The sequence below is a fragment of the Saccoglossus kowalevskii genome, chromosome 13 (genome assembly GCF_978046115.1).
Source record: "Saccoglossus kowalevskii chromosome 13, keSacKowa6.1, whole genome shotgun sequence".
Taxonomy (NCBI): Eukaryota; Metazoa; Hemichordata; class Enteropneusta; family Harrimaniidae; genus Saccoglossus; species Saccoglossus kowalevskii.
The window spans coordinates 28,408,802-28,431,347 of record NC_140653.1 but is presented as its reverse complement, the minus strand read 5'-3'; the positions used below and the strand labels follow the sequence as shown (position 1 = coordinate 28,431,347).

General features: G+C 36.1%; 1 protein-coding gene across 1 annotated transcript in view; it reads left to right on the top strand.

Annotated features, from left to right (window-relative positions):
- Window positions 1–1,906: 1,906 nt before the first annotated feature.
- Window positions 1,907–22,546, top strand: part of LOC100374210 (neuronal acetylcholine receptor subunit alpha-7-like) — a 48,014-nt gene continuing 27,374 nt past the window's right edge. Inside the window, exons 1-2 of the mRNA XM_078009081.2 lie at window positions 1,907–2,075; window positions 11,641–11,932. Coding sequence (XP_077865207.1) covers window positions 11,854–11,932 — 79 coding nt within the window. The 5' untranslated portion in view covers window positions 1,907–2,075; window positions 11,641–11,853. The remainder of the gene's footprint in view (window positions 2,076–11,640; window positions 11,933–22,546) is intronic.

Here is a 22,546-nt window from a genome sequence, read left to right as displayed (position 1 = left end):
GCTATATAAATGAGTAAGAACTAGTTCATTGCTTGTTATAGATTTGTGACCATTCAGTGAATGAGTTTTTGGGTTATTATAAATTCTTTGATTATAGTTTCACATTTTAGTGGCCCAGTTACGTGTAATGCAAATGATATCGTATTATCATACTGTTCGTTGAAGTTTTGAAGTTGCCGCGCGCCATGCGACGACAGTGCCGGGTTTATCAATAGGGTCAAAACACGGGTTCATCTACTGGATTGTTAGAGAACTTTCATCAAAAAAGTTACACCCTATCATATGGATGACCTTTTTGAACACGAATATAAATCACGACGCGCAAACCACTGAAGATGTGACCAAATAAGATGTTATCAAATAGTTGACTTTAATAATCTAGTCACTGGATAAATCAAATATCGCATTTTAATAAAGGAATATCGTTACAATTAAAAATAATTTTGTAAACAAATAAATAGGTAACGTAGAGAATCCTTGAATTGAGACATTCAAATCATCACAGACTACATTTCAGACTAATTTAAGTTCACACTTGCATGTAATTGGTTAAATAAAGGTCACGTGTTATGTCAGATTACTGTCAACAAATCAGAGAAAGTAATCTGTGATATTAAAACTTTCAATGTTTTCCTTTTTTTAAATTTATATCTCACATGTATTTAGTCAATGCCGTAGGTCGTAGTTCCACCTTAAATTGATAATATCAAAACAAAATTGAGAAAATAAACACATTGTAAACTGTACACATGCAAAGTTCAAAGTATACTGTTGATGCTTGAAAAACAGGGGAGACGATTTGAATATCGCCGTCTCCGTGGTTACAGAAAATGGTAACTGCGCATAATCCAAACTTAAACGACACGTGATAACGACAACAAGAACAGATAGGGTTGAGAAATCTCTCCTTCTTCAGTGTTTGGTTTTAAAAAATATCGTGTCATTTAAGAAGAAACTGACACGATATGTTCAATATTTGAATACATTCTTTTCGATCTATGTGTTTATAAAAAACATTGTATATATATTCACGTTTCTTGTTGTGAATGCATATCCAATGTTTATGTTATTGATTTTAATACCCACGTACGAATCATTTTTTCAAAACTACGGCTGTACGGCTTGCAATATATTCCATGTTCGATCTCCTGCGCATCGCATCGACACAAATCACGTGATTCAGTCCTCTTCCGATCATTGACACACTGCCGTGTTAAATCAATATTAGACATTCAGTATTAATTTTATTTGCACAATAATATTCTATCTAAATCTATCATTCTAAAGTCGAAAATAAATTCATTACATTAGAAAGTTGATGCAGGGAAATTGTATGCTTTCATGCATTTAAAAAAATGAATACTGCGTTATGTCGAATGTCACGTGATCATCCTCTAAAACCCCGAAGTTATGTCGTACACTGAGACGATGTCGGAGATTAGACAAACAAGTGTTACTGCTATTTTAGATTTGCGTGACTTTTAAATAACGTCTAAGACACGTTACAAAGGCGAGGCTAATAGATTATTAGGACCACCGTACTTCAAGTCGGGTAAGGTTAATTGTTGTGGTAAACTCATGTACCTTCTGCGTCGCACACGTAAATAACTTGCAGTAAACAGACGTGCAAGTGCACACGACGACGGACAGCTGTCATCGTGCAGGTCACACCATAAAGCCATATAACAACTGACCCCTTTGCCCTATTTGTTAACAAATGATTCAATTTTATTGATTAGCGACAGAAATGCCAACGACCCTATTAAGCATTTGACGCTTAAAGTCGGCGCACTGTCATGCCCGGAACTAAGCTCCGTGAGTAAGCGTGAGAGAGTTACACAGTGCCCTCCAGTGGCGGAGTTGTATACAGATAGACGCTCAACATCGAGCGTCAGTGTGTGAAAATCGGAGATCATTGCAACGTACAGTGAACGAGCAAATTTCTATTACAGGTATCACACCGTGTGAGATTCATTCGTTATGCTTCAATCGTGCATTGTGGATTGTTACTGGACTCGTTACTCAGTTGTACACTGTTTGCGGGATCAAGTGGAAGTAACTGATAACAGATTTCGGTAAGTTATACTTAGTTCAATGTTAAATTCTTAGCGTTTGAAACAACCCGGTCTAGTTCAAGTTGCACTTCAAGTTAAGCCGAATTCCGGATTTGGCATTATTCCAAATTAGTATGTGCATCTATGCATACTCCTACATCGACCCTTCAAGGTCTGAGATTTATCGCACTGACCGGAAAAAAAACTACTGATGACACTTCCTATTTAATTTTGGATTCTAGGCGGTAATTATATCTATCCGAGCGAAAATTTAATTTGTAATCATAATAATTATTCAAAACAGAGGGAAACACTATATAAGTGTCATTGTATAACAAATGTACAATGTTCTAAGCGTACGTTCATAATTGACTAGTCATATCATTTCTTATTACTGTATGTTGCTATAACGCATTATGTAGATTTCAATTTGTGTATGAAGCGCGCGAGAATTACATTTGCGATGAATGACACAAATATCGGAAAATCGAATCGGCGCGCTATTACAATAATATCGTCAAAAATGGTTCCCAGAGTTTGGTAAAAGTAATTTCATATTTAATTGTAAGCGCTCCTGAAATTAATTAGCAAATTTCGCCCTCGATACATGTAAATTAAATTTTAATTATTGAAGTTTATTTCTGGAATATTATTAGTGTCACGCGAAATGAATGCAACTTGTTATTGTCGGCAAGCTAGCTTACAAACATGATTACACAGATGGACGCGTGAAATGCTGCTACCCAAAGGATTGCATGACGACAAATCACGTGAACGAGCTTAGATTTCTTATGAAATGTAGTCAATGTATTTAGCTTATCTGAGTAAATGGTATTTCCTCAGGTTGACTAGCCTTGTTTCCATGTCGTTTCGCATAATGATAAAGTATTTTAAACCCTCATGTGAAAAAAATATTGAACTTGATATGGTCAAATTTAATGTTTAGTTGTAAACTATGATGAACAATTACTGTTAAAAAGTTCCTTCACTAGAGTTGTTTCCACCTAAATTGTTTCTACATCGCAGTACAAAGTAGTTCCAGTACACACATTTCCGTATCCTAGAGTTTGAAACGGTAGAGAACACCGTAACTAACAAAGAATTCATGCTGCTATTAAAAACAATTCGCTAATTCTATGGCATGGCCGTGAAACTGTGTCTGTCTTGGCAAGTTATGAAGGGGTTATTAAATGCTGCGTAGTGCTTGATTGCGCATGTCTTCAAGTATTCACGTGACATTGCTGTATTTTATTAAGGTTTCAAACGATAATTTCTGTGATTGATTTATTTAGTATTCAACATATCAAACCACGACGAGAAAAGTAAATTTTCGCACGTTACCGGAAGATATAGATTAATTTCAAACATTGTTATTTATGTCTGCGTGAAATTTGAATGTCTGCTTAATATATATTGCCAATTTCATAATTGCAATTACAAAGCTTGACAATTTAAACGCTAAAAAAAGAGCTAATCTTATTCATTATTCAGCCGATTGAACACTGGCTACATTTACATGTAGATGTTGCTAAATCTGACGGCTGTTTGTTGACTTTGGCAGCTTTTTAATGTTATCGAAGTATGCCGTGTTTTCTTCAGCTGTTGCGTAGTTTTTCTCTATCATTGAATTCGTCTAGAATTATTTACAGTCGCTTCGTGTTACAGAAAATCATCGGAATGTTATAATCCTTTTTATATTTCCGACCTTTTTCTCTCATCGTTCTAGCTCATTTTGTTTTTTCATTTGCTTGAATTTTTGTCAAGATCTAGTGTGTGACGGTGATTTGTATGTCTTAGTTTCTTTTTCAGAGCCGTGGAATTATGTTTATATTATTTCTTTCTTATTCATGTAAAGAAACGCCTACAAAGACATGTTTGTAATGTTGTACCATGAAGCGCCACTGGCAACGTTGTCGCACAGTGTCGTAAACAAGTCAGTCTGAGTTGAAAAAAAGAACAATAAAAATAACTGAACGGAAAATGTTGATGAAAACCTTTCAACAACGTTAACTTCAGTTGTATCATGGTACATATTCGATTGAAAAATCAGTTGATCGCAACATAAAAATAAAAAAAAGCAATGTTTCGGCACTTGATGATAAACTCGTTGTTAAATCATATATCGTGTTTACTCTGTGGTAAAACATATTGCATTTGCCAAGGTCGGTATCATGATAACATTAAAGCGCCACAGTTGTCACGCAGCGCGTCATGCGTCGCGTTATGATCCTTACGCAGCGCGTCATAGTCGCCACGCCTCGCGTTATGATCCTCACGCAGCGCGTCATAGTCGTCACGCGTCATGGTGGCGTGCGAAAATTGTACGATATTTTCAACATGATATGCAGTGGTTTAATATAACATTCCATCCTAAATGAAATGTTTTCCATCATACGTATACTAACAAAATTTAGCATTCTGACTTTGATTCAGTATTGTAAAGTTGAATCCTAACAAAACATACAAGTCTAGAAATAAACTAAATAAAGTTACTGTTATTATACATTCGCATATTGCTTGATGACCTCATAGGTAGTACGTGATCACAGGAGAATGTGATTTATAGCCAGAAACCAGTGAAGCAATCCAACATAAAATTGACACTCAAGGCTTAAATAAGTTCGCCCTCGGCATTCTTGGGACTTTTCGACCGAATTGTAGATTGCTTTTTGAAAAATCTGTCTTAATTGCCATTGTTCAAATTCAGTCCGGCACGACGATACGCATGGCAACAGATTAGACGTGTATATACCAATGTTGGTCATGTGACATAATCTTCAAACTATTTAATCCTACAAGTCCGCACTTACAGCTGTGGGTTGTAAAAGCAAACTGGTGGTCACAACATTATAACAATATCCAACAAACGCAGACTTGAACTCGATAGATTAAAATGCACTTTGCCCGATCTGTATCCAGTAATCTGTGGGGACTAAATACAAAAGTTGCGGGCGTGTAACTTTCAGTAATAAAGATTTTGAGTGCATTTATACCATGATACCCCCTAAAAATTAAACTCGTACGTACGGTCTGGCTTGGTACGGATAATGATTGCGTTTCTTGTTCATCGTGTTTCACGTACAAACAATTGCGAAACAGGGCAATACAAGATATATGATGTTTCACTTCACGTGCGCGTGGATACACATGTCGAATATCATTCGTAAGGTGGTTGACATTTCATGGCCACGTATCCATTTCAATACTGGCCGTGAATACTGAGTTCAGTAACGACCTGCCCCACACGTTTATATAATGTTTTGCGTTTCATTAACACTGCAGTAGTAATAATGTTAGATTTCCAAGGGATGGGTAATTTTTGGGGGGAGGGGCACATTGATGTAAACCCCACAAACACATACAACATTATTAATGTAGGTATTATGTGTTGAGACATCGTAGTAGCCAGCTATTTATTGAACCGCAATTTTATTTGCTTCCCAATTGACTATCCTACGCGAATTTTTTATATAATACGTTACTCGGAAGCATAATTGGTACATACGTTCCACGCATACATCAAGAGTTTCAAATGCCAAGTGATGAAATGTATATACACTGACTCAATCCAATGATATTCACAACAATAACAACGTTTGGCATCGTGCGTGCTAAAAATGCAAAGACCCACGGGTAGACGCTTGACTGTAAACTCTATGGCAGTCTGTCACATGCGCGGTTGACGAATCCCTTGCTTATAATATGTGTACAGCCTTTTCATACACCGTTCTCCCATCCTTGACATTTCTCAGTGGTCTTGTTCAGCTGACTTACAACTATATCTCTGGTTTCCAAGTTGAAATTAAGGTAAACCTTTTCCATTTTCTCCAGGGGTACAGGATTAATGACAGGTATAACTGACGTCATATTACCTATCACGTATGGCTTAACTTTCAAGCCTTCTGTGATTGTTTAAACATACCCATGTCTACGGTGTCGATCCTGAGGGCGATCAGTGGGATAATCTCAAGATATAGGTTGAGTCATATGTGTTCAGGTAGCATACCGTGGAATGCATTGTTACCAGTAATCTGTGCCCTCTGACGTCGAAGCGCTACCGCTACGCGAATGAGCGTGCAGGACGTCGTTCACAGCGTATTATACATTTTTTGAAAAAATACGGTTTTTGAGATAATTGCTTTATTCTAATTGATGAATAACGTCACAAACAAACAAACAAACGACGTTGTTAACACTCGTTTACGTTATTTTGACGTCACATGAGAGTTCGTCGCTAGTAGGCGCGATTTATTGGAACGGTATATTATCCATCAATGGAAAAATAGGTATGAATAAATAAACGTGAATTTCTTCAAGAATTATTTGTTTCCAAAACAACAAGAACACAATAATCATGGTAGCCTGGGAAAGCGCGTCAAATGAGTACCGATGAAGAAAACAACTGCTCGCCACTCGTGGTGATTGTTGATCGATATTTTCCTAAATTATGATACTATGTATCTAATGGTGGGTTCTCGCACTTGGTTTTCATGCCAAGTGATTTTCTCAACTAAATTCGGGCTGCCATTTTATCCCATATCTTATCAGTGTTTAAAATCCTGGTAAAAATTTCAAGTTACTAGCCCTGTGGTCGGATAGATTTTTTAAGAAAATAAATAAAATATTACATTTTACAAATTCACAAATTGTCTACGAATGTATGATCGTACCTAGAGGTCTGGTGCAACCGTATTGGCACATGCAACATGTAAAACAACAACAATCCAGTAACGACGCGTGATATAGCGAACTCTCACACTAAGCAAGATTTGAATTCTCTCATATGCGCGAGTTCAGTGAACTCTCACGCTATGAGAGAGTTTCAATTCACCCGACCTTTTGTCAGAGCAGAATTATGAATCAGATTTTTCTTACTTGAATGAAAGACACTGTAGTGACACCGAATGAAATATAGTGAAATGAATGAAAGTAAATAAAATATTGAAAACATAAACAGGGCTTGTAAATTTTAAATTACTTATACCTATTTTGACAAATTTCAAACACTGGTCTTATAATAAAGCAGCGTAATCCTAGTAATATGTGTCACAAGGCGGAGTCAAGTGTGGCTACCAAACAAGACTGCCATTGTGTTGTGGGTTCTTTTCCCCACTGCTACTTTTTAGCATTACATGTAATTGTGACTTGTATATTTGTATACAACCAACACGCAATAACTGGTGACCCTAGTGTACCAATGAAAGTGTAGCTTTTTAATGAGAATTTAGATTTCTCTACAAGTTTCGTAAAATGGTGGCTGAAACTTTCTAGAAATGAAATTGAACCTGAACCTCACTGATCGCGGCATATTACACAGCATAACTTGGTGATTTTGTTGAGAAAACGAGTAAAATACTTACCGTCGCTAACGCTGCTTTTGGAGGCAGCCATGTTGTGTACGCCCTCAACATCAAAACATGTTCAAAGCTTGAGTTATCGATGTCAAAACTAGCGGATTTCATTCCTGCAGCTAAGCTTTTCCTGACTAAGCTATGCTGCACGGTGTCAAAGCTGTGATTTTCATTAAAAAACTACACTTTCATTGGTACCCCTGAACAGACGCAATCATATACTAGCAGTTATACGGTTAACTGGAACAGATTAAAGGTCAATATCAATTAAGTCACACCGCACAAGGCTCGAATCCCAGCAGAAATACAAGTCGAACTAGAACTCTGTGCGTGTTAACCAATTCTCAACGAGTTAATGCCCGTACAGTAACTTGGAGCTTACATCCAAGTGTAAACAATGTACGAGTGAATCGTTCAAATTGACGCCGTCCAATCAAGTGCGCATACTCATTTTCAGCCAATCAGGCGTGCTGTAATAGCGAGTATTTCCTTGATTTACCCAGAACTCTTTGCGAATCCCCTTGATTCTGGCTGCTGGCCATTTTCGTTCATGAAATCGTCGGATATCATCAGAAAACGCGGGATTTGTGCAGTTTTGAATAAAACCAAGTTAGCGATTATTAACAATAGTTATTAACGTAACACCCGATCCCCTCTAAATTTTTTATTTCGCATTTTAAGGTAAGAAATCGAAATTTGAAACCGACAAGGTATCGATTTACTAGGTGCTATGTTTCACAACTTGTTTATTTATATGCGTATAGCGGATGATTTTTTTAAATGAGTATTTATTGATTACATTGACTGTGTATCCAACGTGGTTACGCCAGATGGAATAGCCCCAAGCATGCGATGAAGGCGTAGTTTTATAGGTATCAATGTCCAGGTGCACATACTCGGTATTCAAATTTCCCGACCGGACGATCTGTTCTCTGGACCATACCATTCCAACAAGGGGTGTATGACCCATCATTTAAATAGATAGATAGGCATCCGTACAGCATTTCTAGGCACCTCGTGACAATATGATTAGTCTATGCAATCAGAGTGATTTTTTGACATCATAACAGACAATATGTCAATATGTTGGTGGTTTTATGTCTTGAATGACCCTTAGAATTATATTAAGGTAGAAGCTTACTCATAAATTAAAATACTCAATAGACTGTATTCCAAGGTGATGTAAGGATATTGATTTAAAAAATGTTGGGGTCACAAGCCTTTTTTTCGAGCAATTGATGGTCGTATTTTAGTGGAAAGTCACCATTTTAGCACTATTATAATGCTTTTACCATTGGTTCCTATGATAAAGATATTATGAAATATCACAAAATCTATCCTGGTGACATAGGCTGAAAAAACCATATATTGTTAATGATGGAGTACTTTTTGTTGTTCTGAATTATGTCAAAAATTTTGGTTTTAAAAAGTGTCAAAAAATGCAATTTTTCTTTAGCATTGCGTTCTTTGGAGTTTTTCTAAAATAATAAATAATGCTATTTCATTGTACCATAGGACATTAGCATCATGATTGTACGTAATAAACTAATGAACATTGTCATGCAATTTATGACCAATTTTGTCAAAATCATGAGTAGACTTCTACCTTAATTTGGGTATTTCTGACAGTTTCAGATATCAGTTAAAACTAATGAGTGTTTTAAGCCCTTACACGTGAGGCATAATAGCCGATTAAATAAACCTTTGCTGACAAAGATGCTAATATATATGGAATACACAGAACATTAAAAGCTCGGATCAAATGAAAATGACTACACTTGTTTAATAAATCTGACATTGAAGGGTCGTTATAGAGATATCATCTACAATATCTCACGTGAACTCGTACATTTGATCTCGGAATGCTCGATGGTGGCAGTGATGGACGTAAAGGCGATATGCACATTTTGCACGTTTAGTCTAAAATTGTGTACGGAATGCCGGCGTTTTGCAGGTCAAAATTCACGTCCTTGAATGACCGTAGAAAGACGACTATTCCCTCGAACTATCAATGAGTGTAATACGGCCAATGAGATAGGAAAACAAGATTGCCTAATGAGAGTATACCGCAGAAGGATTTTCACGGTTCAAATTGTTTTATCACTCTAATAGGTTGCTATTTCTTTCCGCAAAGTGGAGCTTGAACGAACATACACACAGACAGACCCAAAACATCTCGCGGCGTTACTTTGTAAGTGGCGATATTAGCTATAAAAAGAGGGATTTATTTAATTAATTTAATTTAAAATTATTTGATTGTTTAAACCCATTTTTTTTATAAGTTGTGCAAAATTTAGTTTTTATTTGTTTTTTATTCCCTCGGTTAGTGAATGTCGTCTTATACGTTGAATGCGTGATGTGCACAACTTATGCCTACAAGGCCAAATTAGTGATGACTGATCTGTTGTTAAGAAAAACACGAAGCTGCGAGTTCTTCTTAAAGTTCATCCCGCAATTACGCTTCACGCCTGATTACCATTTTATATACCTACTTTTTTCGACCTGTAAAGAATAGAAACATAAATTTAAAGAGGGATAATAGAAAGGTTGGTTATTTATCTGTTTGTATATCTTCTCTGTGTTTTTGCAAGAATGGTTAATGGAATGTCTTTGTATAGTATACCCTTAAGGCAGCAAGTCTCGACTATGAGGTCACACGTACACGATAAGGGCTGTGGAAATGAAATACACCTGTCACTGAAACGCGGTAACAAGCGTCTCGTTCCCATGGTGATTACCTGAAGTAGAAATTATCATTGTGCGGAGCGGATTTGATGGGCACTCTATACACGTGTACCAAATATATTCACGTGCAAACTTACTAGTCGAACCGTAGAGTTTGATTTCAATATTAGCGTGGGTGTAATTAAATACAAGTCCAATGGGCAAAATTGTATCATATAATCTTCTCGTTTAGAGAAATATTTTTAAAAGATTACGTTTGAGACGTCCTTTATATACCTTATTGTAAAAGTTGAAAGTCAAAAAGAAAATAACCAGTGAGCTCTTTTCTAATTAAAACTAACAAGTTTTCCAAATTGATTTCGCGAAAATCAAACAACCAATGCGTGGTTGCGTGTTACGTCAAAAGACGTATTAGTTTACAGTGATTGTAATACTGCATCTTTAACAATATAGAGCATAACATTCTGAAATATATTCAGAGTTTTCCATATTATCACTATTGGTTTTCACTAATGTTCACTCATGGGCAGCTAGCGCGGCTCGAATCGATGTTTACCAGGGCATGCCAACTCATGATTTAATCATTATGCGGCAATTTTAGGTGATCGTAAATGCCGATGCACCCTGCAATTCCATATCTGATCATGAAGCATTGTTATCAGTAACGCCGAAAAACTGCTTGAGGGCTGAACAAATATCCAAACGTCTGTGAGTTTTGCAATTATCGCTGTTGACATTGTTATAACGGGCAATACATCTGAATTGAAACAAGGTGTGCAGAACTGCGTGCAATAACGTCTTTTTAACTAAATCACACTCGATGCGCCATAAAGACGCGAAAATGTGCTATTGGTCCGCGCAGTGCGTTGACGTCGTTTTAAATTACAAGGATTGACCTATAAGTTAATAACGTACCCGAAGGACGATCTGAGCAATTCAACCCAACAGTGTCCGCCGCTGACCTTAACTTTACCAGTACACGCTCAATCGAGATATCATCCGCTTGAAAAAATATCCAGGAAAGATCGGGATGATAATCAAGAATAAACGTCGACTCTTAATTGAAGAACCCTTGAGTAGTCATCATTTTAAAAGCAGAACACAGTTTCTCTATTAGTTATGATGACACACCTGTAGTCGATTTTGACAGCTTCATCCTTGCGATCAATTCTCGTCTGGTTCACGGTAAATTATGCCAAGGTGAGGTAGTCCTAACGATGCTCGTGTCTTTTCTTTAAATGAATATAGATGAAGGTTAAATTTCTGCGCATGGTCGATATCTTTAGCAATGTGAGTCGCTGTTAAATGGTCAATATCATGTCCCCCAGAGTGATTTGGATAGTTAATTTTACCAAGTGAAATTCATGAACGATTAACTGTGGACAACACCGATCGTCGGAACGGTGTTGCGCACATGCGCACTGAACTGTTCTTGGTAATACACAAAACTCAGTTCGCACACCACAGCTGCATTCGAGTTAAAGACATCGTCCGCATCGCAATACAAACTAAACTGACTGCCACTTGTTTTTACTTCTTCTCCATTCTAGATTTCTCGTCACTGTGGCCTTTGCGCGCCATTAGAAGATTTGTCTCAGAAGGCGATTAAGCGATAACATTAAAAAGACACGTTTCTGCAGCAGAGGGATCAACCCCGGATATCTTAAGAGTTTGTTGCCGGTACGTGATTTCCAGCGGATTTGTGCGTTCGGGTTACGAGTGGATACGCGCGGTCGAAATTGCATTTGTTATATAACATCGCGATGGTGGAACTCGGCGGAGTTGGTTGTTTCTGTTCCCGTCTACTCATAATATCGGCCATCCTAGTTCTTCTGCCTTCTGGTAAGTACTCGTACAACTTTTCATATCACATTTCATCTTTGCTATATGTATGATGATAGCTGCGCTGATTTTTGAAATGTTTAGATTGCAAACTCAATTTGAGGGAGACTTTGCAGCAACTTACAACTTTCGTCTGTTGGAAGGGTCTCTCGGATCCTGTCCATTATTTTAGCTTTGTAACTGTTGAAATCTTAAGCTTGTTACTAACTATATCCAAACTTGGGGTGCGACATCATTGTAGTATTTCGATCCAAACATTTCCACCACCCGAAAGAAAAAAAGTAACAACTATCATTATTTGGGTGTACTACTTAAGCATATTCTAACACACGGCTATCATCTTACATGAAAATATTCCCTGGCCTTTTTTTTATTTGCATCTGCAACACCGAAATTCTCGTGCGTTTTTATCATGTGCGCATAATGTACCGTATATATAAGTGGCAATATTTCAAAATATGTCTATAATTATCATGACGACATTTTAAATTCACTGTCAATCTGTCAAGTATTATGCATACAAATTTAACAGCGATATTTAGCGATAATATTTTGTCTTTAAAACACTAAAAATAATTTCAATTTTACTTATAGAAGAAAAAAAGTTATATTGTAAGATGCATATTGTTTTTTTCACTGAACACAATTTTGAGATATATCATACCTAGCATTAGTAAAATGTCTTAAAAACACAAACATGCTATTTTCACTTCATTTACGTCGATTTCCTCTGAATCGAGTTCGGTGACCCCATATTTTTATTTGATTTTTTTTTTCATTCGATGTTACATTAAATGCACATATGTAAGAATAAGGGAAATGATAAATTTTGACCATTGAGTAGAATTCTACTTAAAATATTCAAAATGACAATGATTTCACGTGTTCTATTGTGACTCACGCAGGCACACTTTGTAACATCCCAGTTGCACTCAGTGTTGCGGAAACGAACAGTCGTAATGTTACGTACATTATATGATGGTCCAAGCACGCAAATGCTGGAGAATATCTGTACACATTATCCATGAGACTGTTTACACGAACGAACGACATACTGACACATACCAGGTTTCTTCATAAACTGTTAATAAATTACTTATTTTCCCTTGTATATGCGTTTAGAAAGTTCGTCGGTTTTCGGATCGATATTTTAATCAATTTGCGATGTCATTCCAACAATTTAAAAAGAAGTGCTTGCACCGTGACAGTGGGTGTACTGCCCTCATCTTTTGTTCAAGCGAAAGAATGAATTTAATAAATTACACTTGCAATCGAATCGAACAATATGAACACCGTACCCTCGAGGCGTGCCCCGAATACAATAACATTTAATAGTACTTTTTTATTACCTTAATTTTCAATCCCTGAAAAGATTTAAAACTTATTTCTCGCATCAACGGCTACTAGCATGCGTATATGGCGGTTGAAATTGGATGATATTCGATTTACCACGGGGCGAGGGAGGCGACCAGGGAGCTGACTTCGCTTTTACACAATGTGCTACCATTTGAACCGTTCGCAAATCAATAACACAGTGGTCATCGAATACGTGTTTTGCTTTTAAAATTCGTTATCTTTCCGAGTTTTGAGTTCTACGGTAGATTAATTTCGTCATTCAAGTTGACCCCCGTCGCATCAGCATGTTTATAATCAAGGATCTTAATGAAACATTTCGCAGGTCCATTAAATTACAAATAGGTCAAATTGTGATTGGGATTGCTATCGGGGGACCTATTTAACCAAACGTTAACGTGTAACCCCTGTTAGAAGCGAATTTAACAATAGCGTGGAGCAAATGGGAACAATATTTTGATGTTTTTGTTTGTTGTTTTTGTTGATGCGAGATTTATTCATGCAAAAACAAAAGTATTTATTCAAATAACGACAGCAAGCAAGAGGGAGAATGTTAAATAATATACTGTAAGTAAAAAGAAAATGCGTAGAGCTATATCATGTGTTTAGGATAAATACATCGTGAAAAACACAGGTGATTTGCCAGCACCCCGAGAGACCAGACGCCAATCACATTGGCCACAGTTAGCTGTCAGTCACATTTTCGACTGCCTCGAAGCATAGACCCTCTCGAAGGTACTCCGTTCCTCTCCGATGTCAACTATAATAATACCACAGAGTTCATGACAACATACCTATATATTAGTAATTACTGCTAAGTAATTAATTTCTGTATAACATTCTATAACTATGCCTCTATGTTAATTACATATGACATTCATCGGTGTCTGCGCAGTAAAAACTGCAGAAAGTTATTCGGAGTGGATGGGATAATAAGAAGATTGTCACGTGATATAAATATTTTTAAAGAGGATTGATACTCGTGACGTCACTCGTATCAACCAATTCAACAAACAAGTGATTATCAGACTATAATCTCTATAGCGTAACTCACAATGAACAATTCAATTTAGTTCAATCATCCCTGACGCAGAGTAGGACAGACGTGTAGTCTCTGGAATCGTTAACGCATGCGCGTTAAAATTTTCCAGTATTTCACGTTACTGTTATTATGAAACATTATTTAAAGATCCTCAAAATGCTCTTTGAATTGTCGACACTATTTTACTCACAAACCTAGATTGGTAATTGTAAGTCAGTCAGTCAGTCAATCAGGTAGCAAGTTATGCCGTCAATCAATCAATCAATCAATCAATCAATCAATCAATCAGGTAGCAAGTTATGCAGTCAGTCAGCCCCCTAATAGACGCCATGTATTATTCTCTTCCATCGGGTACGACGTTATTTTTATTTTTCACTACAACCCATCGTTTTTCGCACATCCTTTTACGTCTGATACATTTTACATCCGGGTATCACTTGCTACATCCGGGCAATATTAGATGATCTAGGATTACCTGAATGTGGACTTTCAACCTTTATTGAATCGATCCGATTTGGGAATAATTAATCGCCATGTCTAGTATCAATAGGTCTAATTAAATTCTATTAGTCACTCAAAGATACATGACATTTACAATTATGAATTCTTTGTTAGCTAATTATCTTGTGATATGTGATTCCATCGTTATATATAATAAAACAATAATGATAAACTGTCAGAGTATTATTTCTTCACACATTTAATCCCAGCGTAAAGACAGCTAAAGAAGTATGATTGATTGAGAATACTGAGCAGACCGCAGAATACTCCAGTTGCCGCGGTGTTCGAAATTAGTTTTTCTTTTGACGTGAATACCGGGTATTGCGACAATGGCTTTGATGTTGCTCTGGCATTATAGACTCGGTAAAGGGGATGGCGACGTTCTACTCTATCAAGATTCGAATATATCGATCAATCTGGATTATTATCACTGTTTTAATACAAACTGTGTCATCATCCAAGACTAAAAGGGTGACATCCGTGTCGCCTTGTTCAAATTTACCTAGGAGACTGTGAATGACGTATGTGGATCGATGGCGCGTATTTACAATCACCGGTAGGCATTTCTTGGTGACTGCGATGCAATTTAAATTCAAATTCTGTCACTTAAATAGTCGTACAACAGAAAATTTAATTTTATCAATAGCTTCTAAATTAACACTTATACTTCGTGCGGGTTGCAATACATTGGCAATGAATAATGGAACGTATAGGACATAAACCAAATGCGTTTGATTAGAATGGATCAGTAGAGCAGCTATCTTTGTGTAAAACTGTATTATATGATAATTACCATTTATTGTAAAAGAAACAATGGTTTCAATTCTTATGTAGCCGGTTTTGGTTATTTTCCTTAATATTTGTGCAATATACATCGCTACTTGTCTACTAAAAATTTGTTTTCTCGAAAATGGTTTTCTACCGTTTTCTAACCACGCTACCCTAACGCATCTTTAGAACATATCGACCTCAAAGCCGATATTTACCAAACATATACGGACACACCTGTCACCACTAAGATCAAGTTTCCGAGTTTTCCCAAAAAATGCACAAACCATTACAAATACAGAACACTGTAAATACAACTAATATTTATATAGTAATGGAAACCGGACTTCTTGAATTACATGCGTGTTTAATTTTCACACTTTTACGAGAAAATCACAAAATCAATTTACTCATGCGTTGACGATGTTCAAAGACTATTTATATAAAGCTTGACGCTTTAACCAGCGAGGAATTATATTCGGAATGTTATTACTAATCCGATAACAACACAATCACGAATTGCTGTACTCTAGTGCATCTGTGTTGTTTGAATCGTAATCGGTAGCGATTAGTAATGACTTTCAGGAAGACGCCTCGCTAAGCTCAGTACAGTAATGGTGACTTGTCTTCCTCATAATAGGTTAAAGACAAAGTCAAGGAGATGACGTACATTACATGTCTGGATTGCTGCGTTGTATTTACTAACCCTCCGTGGAGCACATCCTTTGTAAAGTGTTAATACAGACAAGTATATGTAAGGTGCTTTCGGAGCGATTGTTCATTCAAGTTTCTGAGGTCATCGCCCATTCTTCCATGCAACATAAGACGTATAACTATGACCGAAATAATAAACAAATCTTTTAAACAAGAACATTACTAACTTGGTTCCGTGTATATACTTAGAGTTTAGACGATGCAATATTATTATACTGAAAATGAGGTTGGAAATAAACATATGTTCTGTTAACATTGATTAAAGATACATCAACAAGAAATGGTATTCATCCTCATCTTATGTGGACGTGAAATGAACACTTACTTATTTCAATATTCATTCTTGTCTATCTTTTCGAACACGCAAATTGTGCACGGTCGGCACTGAAACACCGAGTACAGACAATATTGTAACATTACACAAAATACTTGTGCCCCTCTATAAAACAACTTACGTGTCTGTTCCAACAGTGAATATTTAATTGATTCCCTTTTATGGATGCCTGTGTTTCTGCATACTGATAAGTTTAGCTCAATAGTTAAGTCATCGTACATGTACTTAGTACAGCTTATCGAAAATTTGTTTTGATCAAAATAACAATTATGAAAATACCATATATTTACACATAAAATAAGAATACTTCCCAATAAAATGGTGTGCTTCGAACGTATTTGTATCGTCATGGTTCGAATACTAATTTACAGATGACAGCATGCTAATAAGTATCATTTATATTGCAGACAACACAAATACGACTCCAACTTTAAAGGACGGTGGTTGTTGGGCAACGCGTGTTCGAATTTCGCATTTCACATGCGTTGTGTACGCTGTTATGGGTCTCATATCAAACACAACACGGCGCAACGACCACCGCCCTTTAAAATTGTCAGCCTTTAGTGTGCAGCTTCCCACCCTGTATAAAAAATAGGCACCGACCAATCAGTTTACAGATATAAAATATTTAAATGTAATAAATGAACTTAGAGGACAAATCTTCAAAATTGTAGTCTGTCTAGATTTGCGAAATTGAAGTCTAATCGACTTGCTCAACTACTGACATACAACCGTATATAGAATCATACGGTACATTCCAGTTCAGTGGGTTCGAAACATTTTAAAAGCAAGAACATGCCGGTTTGTATTACGCTGGAAAGTACTTGTTGTGTTTAGTTATATATCACGTTTGGGAAAGCCAACAAAACCTTAACCGCAATCTTAATTCGAGTCGACCTTTAAATCACACACGTTTCCCGCGAGACCTATGTTTGTTCGAGAGTTGTGTTTTTTCTATATGAAGCACTTAAATTAAAAGTGCATGAATTCAAAAAAACAAAACAAAAAAAAAGACAGTTTGTCTTTTCATTAAATTCATAAAATAAAGCACGGAAGATTCATTGGTGCAGATAATTATGTGTCGCTTTGCTAATAAATTGATGTTACACATATATAAACCCTTGAACGTGTCAACTTGTTTCAATCATTGGTCATTTATAAAAAAAAATAGTATCTGGATTTGTTTACAATATTTTTAACTTGACCTTGACCTCAGCAAAACATTTATCCTATTCTCTGCTACCCATGGATGTTAAAATTCCAAGTTCGTCGCGAGCGCCAATAAACTGTATTGCGACGATTGCGATTAAATATGTGCTTTTTTCTGGTTGTGAATCGATGATATTTATTGTACGCATGAGTTAGTTCGGCCATCGCGATCACAACACGTGGAAATTATTTATGTAAATCGAAACGTTACATATTGACAGATAAATGCTATAGTTGGTACAGTTGGTATGTTTCATAAAAAGCAAAAAGCAAACACTATTCCAAATGTCAAGTCAATTAATGCGTTCTACAGTTACACTGGCTTGTCATGTTAATTAGCGTATCAATATTGTTTAGCCTGATATATTATGTTTTTTAAGCTGTTAACATTTCCAGTCTTAATTCCGTAAAATTTCAAAACATAACATTTGCATTAATATTTCTAGCACGTAAGATCTCGACATTTTTTTTAACAAATTGCCTCAGAGTGGTGCTAGTATGCTTTCATGATATTCGGTATTTGTTTGTTCTTATGTAGATATATTTGAGGGTTTACATAACTTGTACATATCCATATTATTACAGAAATTATTTTGATGACACAGTTTACCGCCGTGGGTATGTTATACTGTAACATCGATTTGTAGTTTATCTTATTGTTCGAAAACGTCGACAAATTCTTACTGCCTACTACTGAATAAATATTATTTCTAATTATGTTAATTAGGAAGGATTAGCTTTCCTTTCGACGGATTCTTTTCGATTGTGTAATACCTCATGAATATTGAAACTTGTTTTTTTGGTACTTTATGTTTATATAGCGTATGACCATACCCGAATGTTTTCATTTCATACCAGTAGTTGCATTGATGGTATATGTACTTGTGTTTCGTGTTGTTAGATTCATTGTTTGCATTCGTGTAGATTTAGAGATACTGTTTGAAATTAAAATGAAATTCCTACGAAATTGTACGAAAAATATAAACAATGGCAAAATACATTGAGGTCTTGACAATTTTAGAAATTTAGCAATAATTTTGATTTAACATTGGAATTGAAACAATCAAAAGTCCATTCTGTAAACCATATAGCCAAAATAAATGTTGAAATATGTTACGCTCGATTCAGCGTTGAACTTTGCAAATGTAAAGTGCTATCAATTAAAAGACGGATTTTGTTGGTTTTGTTTTTGCTTGCATAGTTTTATGTAAATCTTAATGCAAATGAATTCATGACCAATGCTGTGAGTGGGATTTATTGGAGTTGTGTTTGGGGGCTACATAATCATACATAATAAGTCACAAATATTGGGGAGGATTGTAGAGGAAGTGCTATATATGGCCATTTACAGTTCCAATACAAAGTTATTATTGATTACACGTTTTTTTTAAGTTTAATGCAGTACACCGGTCGATACTTTCGCTGTACTGACTTCGTGCATACTTTAAGGTATCCTCGTAATAACCTCATATTATTATAATGTCAGGTAGAAATAACTTTGTCAGCAACTTTGACAAATAAATTAATCATTATAATTGTATATGAACTAATAATTACAAAAACATAGGGCCAGTATATTTTATAATCCGTATGTCCAAAATTAATGCGATGAGAGTTTGAGAACAGACATTTTCAAGGCAAAAGTTAATAAACTACTAGCAATAATGGAAGCAAACGGAGGCTTATGTATATTTTGTGTAGCTTCAAGGCAAGCTCGTTTGCAGTTACTATGATGCCTCAGCGACGTTCAAACCTCATAATTGTTATATCATGAGAACATAAAAACTTATATAATGTACATGTCCATTTAAATCTTCAATAATAATAGCATTAAAACATAAAATAGCGAATGTCATGAAATCGTGTGATTGCCACGCGAAGCACCTAGTTATATGGTCAGTCGTGCAATGGGGGGGGGAGGCAGAAAATATAAATAGTTATTGATGATTGAGGCTAAACCATATGATGACACTCAATTGGCTCGAAGATAATTAATCAAGTAATTACATGTAATCAGTAGAGTTAGTGTGATTCATTTCACCACAAAGCAGACGAAAATCAATTTCACCACCCGTGGCTAGGCGCCAACTGTTCAACTAATTGATGGGTTAATTACTAGTTAACGTAGAAAGATGTACCTATTTTATTTATGAGACGATATGATGGACAATTATGCTTGTGTTTTTGCTAACGTTAGCACGATTGCACTGGGGTTTGTCGTGGTTTCTGGAACTGTCGGAAATGTGTGGGATGATCGAGGGACGTTAAAACACTGACTGTGTTCCTATACAATATTGATAAAGTTAAATATTCAGGTGTTATTTGTATTTTGGAACATTAAAAAACAATGGTCGCCGAGCCACGCATGCGCGAGATGTGGGTTCCATATAAACAGAGATGGCGACTTTGACTGTCGCGCACACCAACGAGTACAAACTGAGCGGTTACCAAGTTTTAATCATAGTCCCTTCACAACGTGGAGAGACTGTGTTTTAATTAGGTAATTTTTTGGTGGTGTTTGGAAAGTGTAGAAGAAGTCCCCGGCGGTAATTAGTGCAAGTGACGCCCAAGTTAAAACTCATGCTCGTCATTTCATTAGAAAAGCGCATCAGATTGTGGGAAAATCAATGTTTATCAACACAAATGTCGCACATGCGTGGCGCTACGACAACTATCCTTTAAGCATATTGTGGACGTCTCAGACTTCGCTCAAGATTTCATGCTTTAAAGGCGGAATAAAACACACGTAGTAAAGCACTAGCATATAGATAATTGTTGTTATAGCAACAGTGATCGTTTTAAATTTGCTCCTGGTACGAATATACAGGTGTGATCGGTGAACCTATCGCATACATCTGTCCGCGATGCCGGTAGTAATATGTATATAGTTTGCCTTGTGTATATATCAGAGATTGTTGCACATGTCATTAAGCGGACAATTATACAGACATTCGATTAATGAAGTAATGACCTTCTCTGTCAAGTACGTTTATCTAGTTTGATCCGCAATTTCGATTTCCTCAAATGTCTGCAGTCCATCATTAAAATGCGTTTGTAAATTTGGTTTACAAATTTTCGTATTAAGTCACACTTAAACGTGCTTGTTGTACAAGAATATCGTCTTCCCGGTATAATTTAAATTTTGTGTTTTTTTCCTTATATGAACAATATTTTACGTGACACGATCCACGATCAGACAAGTGTGCTATCGTAATTGCAGAAGGACGATTTGTGTAGGGTTTCACAAAAAACGCTCGCGTGCAGCGTGTCTGCGATAGATTAAATGTCACAATTAGAATACTCAAATAGCTGCTTCCCATTTTCCATTTGTTCACCCTGCGTTCGTTTAAGTGTTCAAACTTTCCTGTACGTGCTGCCACTTGTTCATTGATGGCTGACTCTATCTCTTGATGATTTGGACTAGATTTACAAGGACATGTTATCTAGCTTATTCAATTAACTCACAACATGATGCTTTTTTCTGTTCTGGAAGGAATGTTAATTACATAATGTATTTACGCGTTCCGTTTCTTCTCGTTGTCGTACGATTACTGTCCACATGTCAACAGATTACGTGAGTTACGTTATTAACCCGAATGTCTTAGTGAAATCCTGAAGAAAACGTTCACTATTATGATGTTACGTTTTTGAAAAGGTCAGAGTTTACAACCGATTATCGATAGAAACACTTGAAAAAACAAATTGTTACGAAATAGACGTCACGTTTATTTTCTTGTTGTCCAAGTTGTGCCCTAGTCATGTAGTCTATGAAACACTGTTGCACAGGATTACTAATTGATTTCTATTCGACATTGGTTTGTTTGTATATCAAAAATCGAAACATACCTTGTTCCTGATTATTACCTGTAGTACAGTTATTTCCCCCACGAAGCCATTCAATTTCAATGTTGTGAACAAATTGTATAAAATATGTCTGCAGCCTCGACATTTTATCTAGGGTCGCACTTTATTTCTCGAAAGAGCTCTCAAAGTCGGGCTTTATCATATACTTGAAATAGTAAAATCCAGCGGCTTTTTATTCACGAATCCTTATCGAGTATACCGGATCTACGTAATGTAATTCAAAGTTGTTCTCATTCATTTAATATTTCTATCGGTGGCTTCTCTTTACAGAGTCAATTCTAGAATCAATTTACTCTTAAACAAAAAAAATGGCATACCCATACAGGGATAATGAAACGCGCAAACACTCAATCTAGCGTGATTAATTGGATAGCTATTTCGTATGTTATCTGAAAGGACGTAATGTTTTATTCACGATCAAATATTGAGTAAACTCCCAGACAAGTGTCTTAATTACACAGCCACGTCAAACTTGAACAAAAAAACATAGATACTCTGCCGCATATAACTTACTAATTAGGTACAACCAAATATTCGATATAATTTATCAAGAAATAACCCTGAACCTACTTCAAGTTGTTGAAGAAATGAGGTCATAAGATGAAATAAATTTAGTTTTAATTAAAAGCAAATGTTTTCTAATTAACCGTTCAACAAAGTCGCAATGCGTAATCTGTATGCCACTTGTCACACGTTGCGATGACAACGTATAATAATATGAAGGCTGGAATATAGAATACATACGCACGTGTCTTAGTATATTTTTTTATCAAATGAAGAAAATATAATGACGGGACGTATTCAATTAGTTCTTCACGTTGTGAAACAA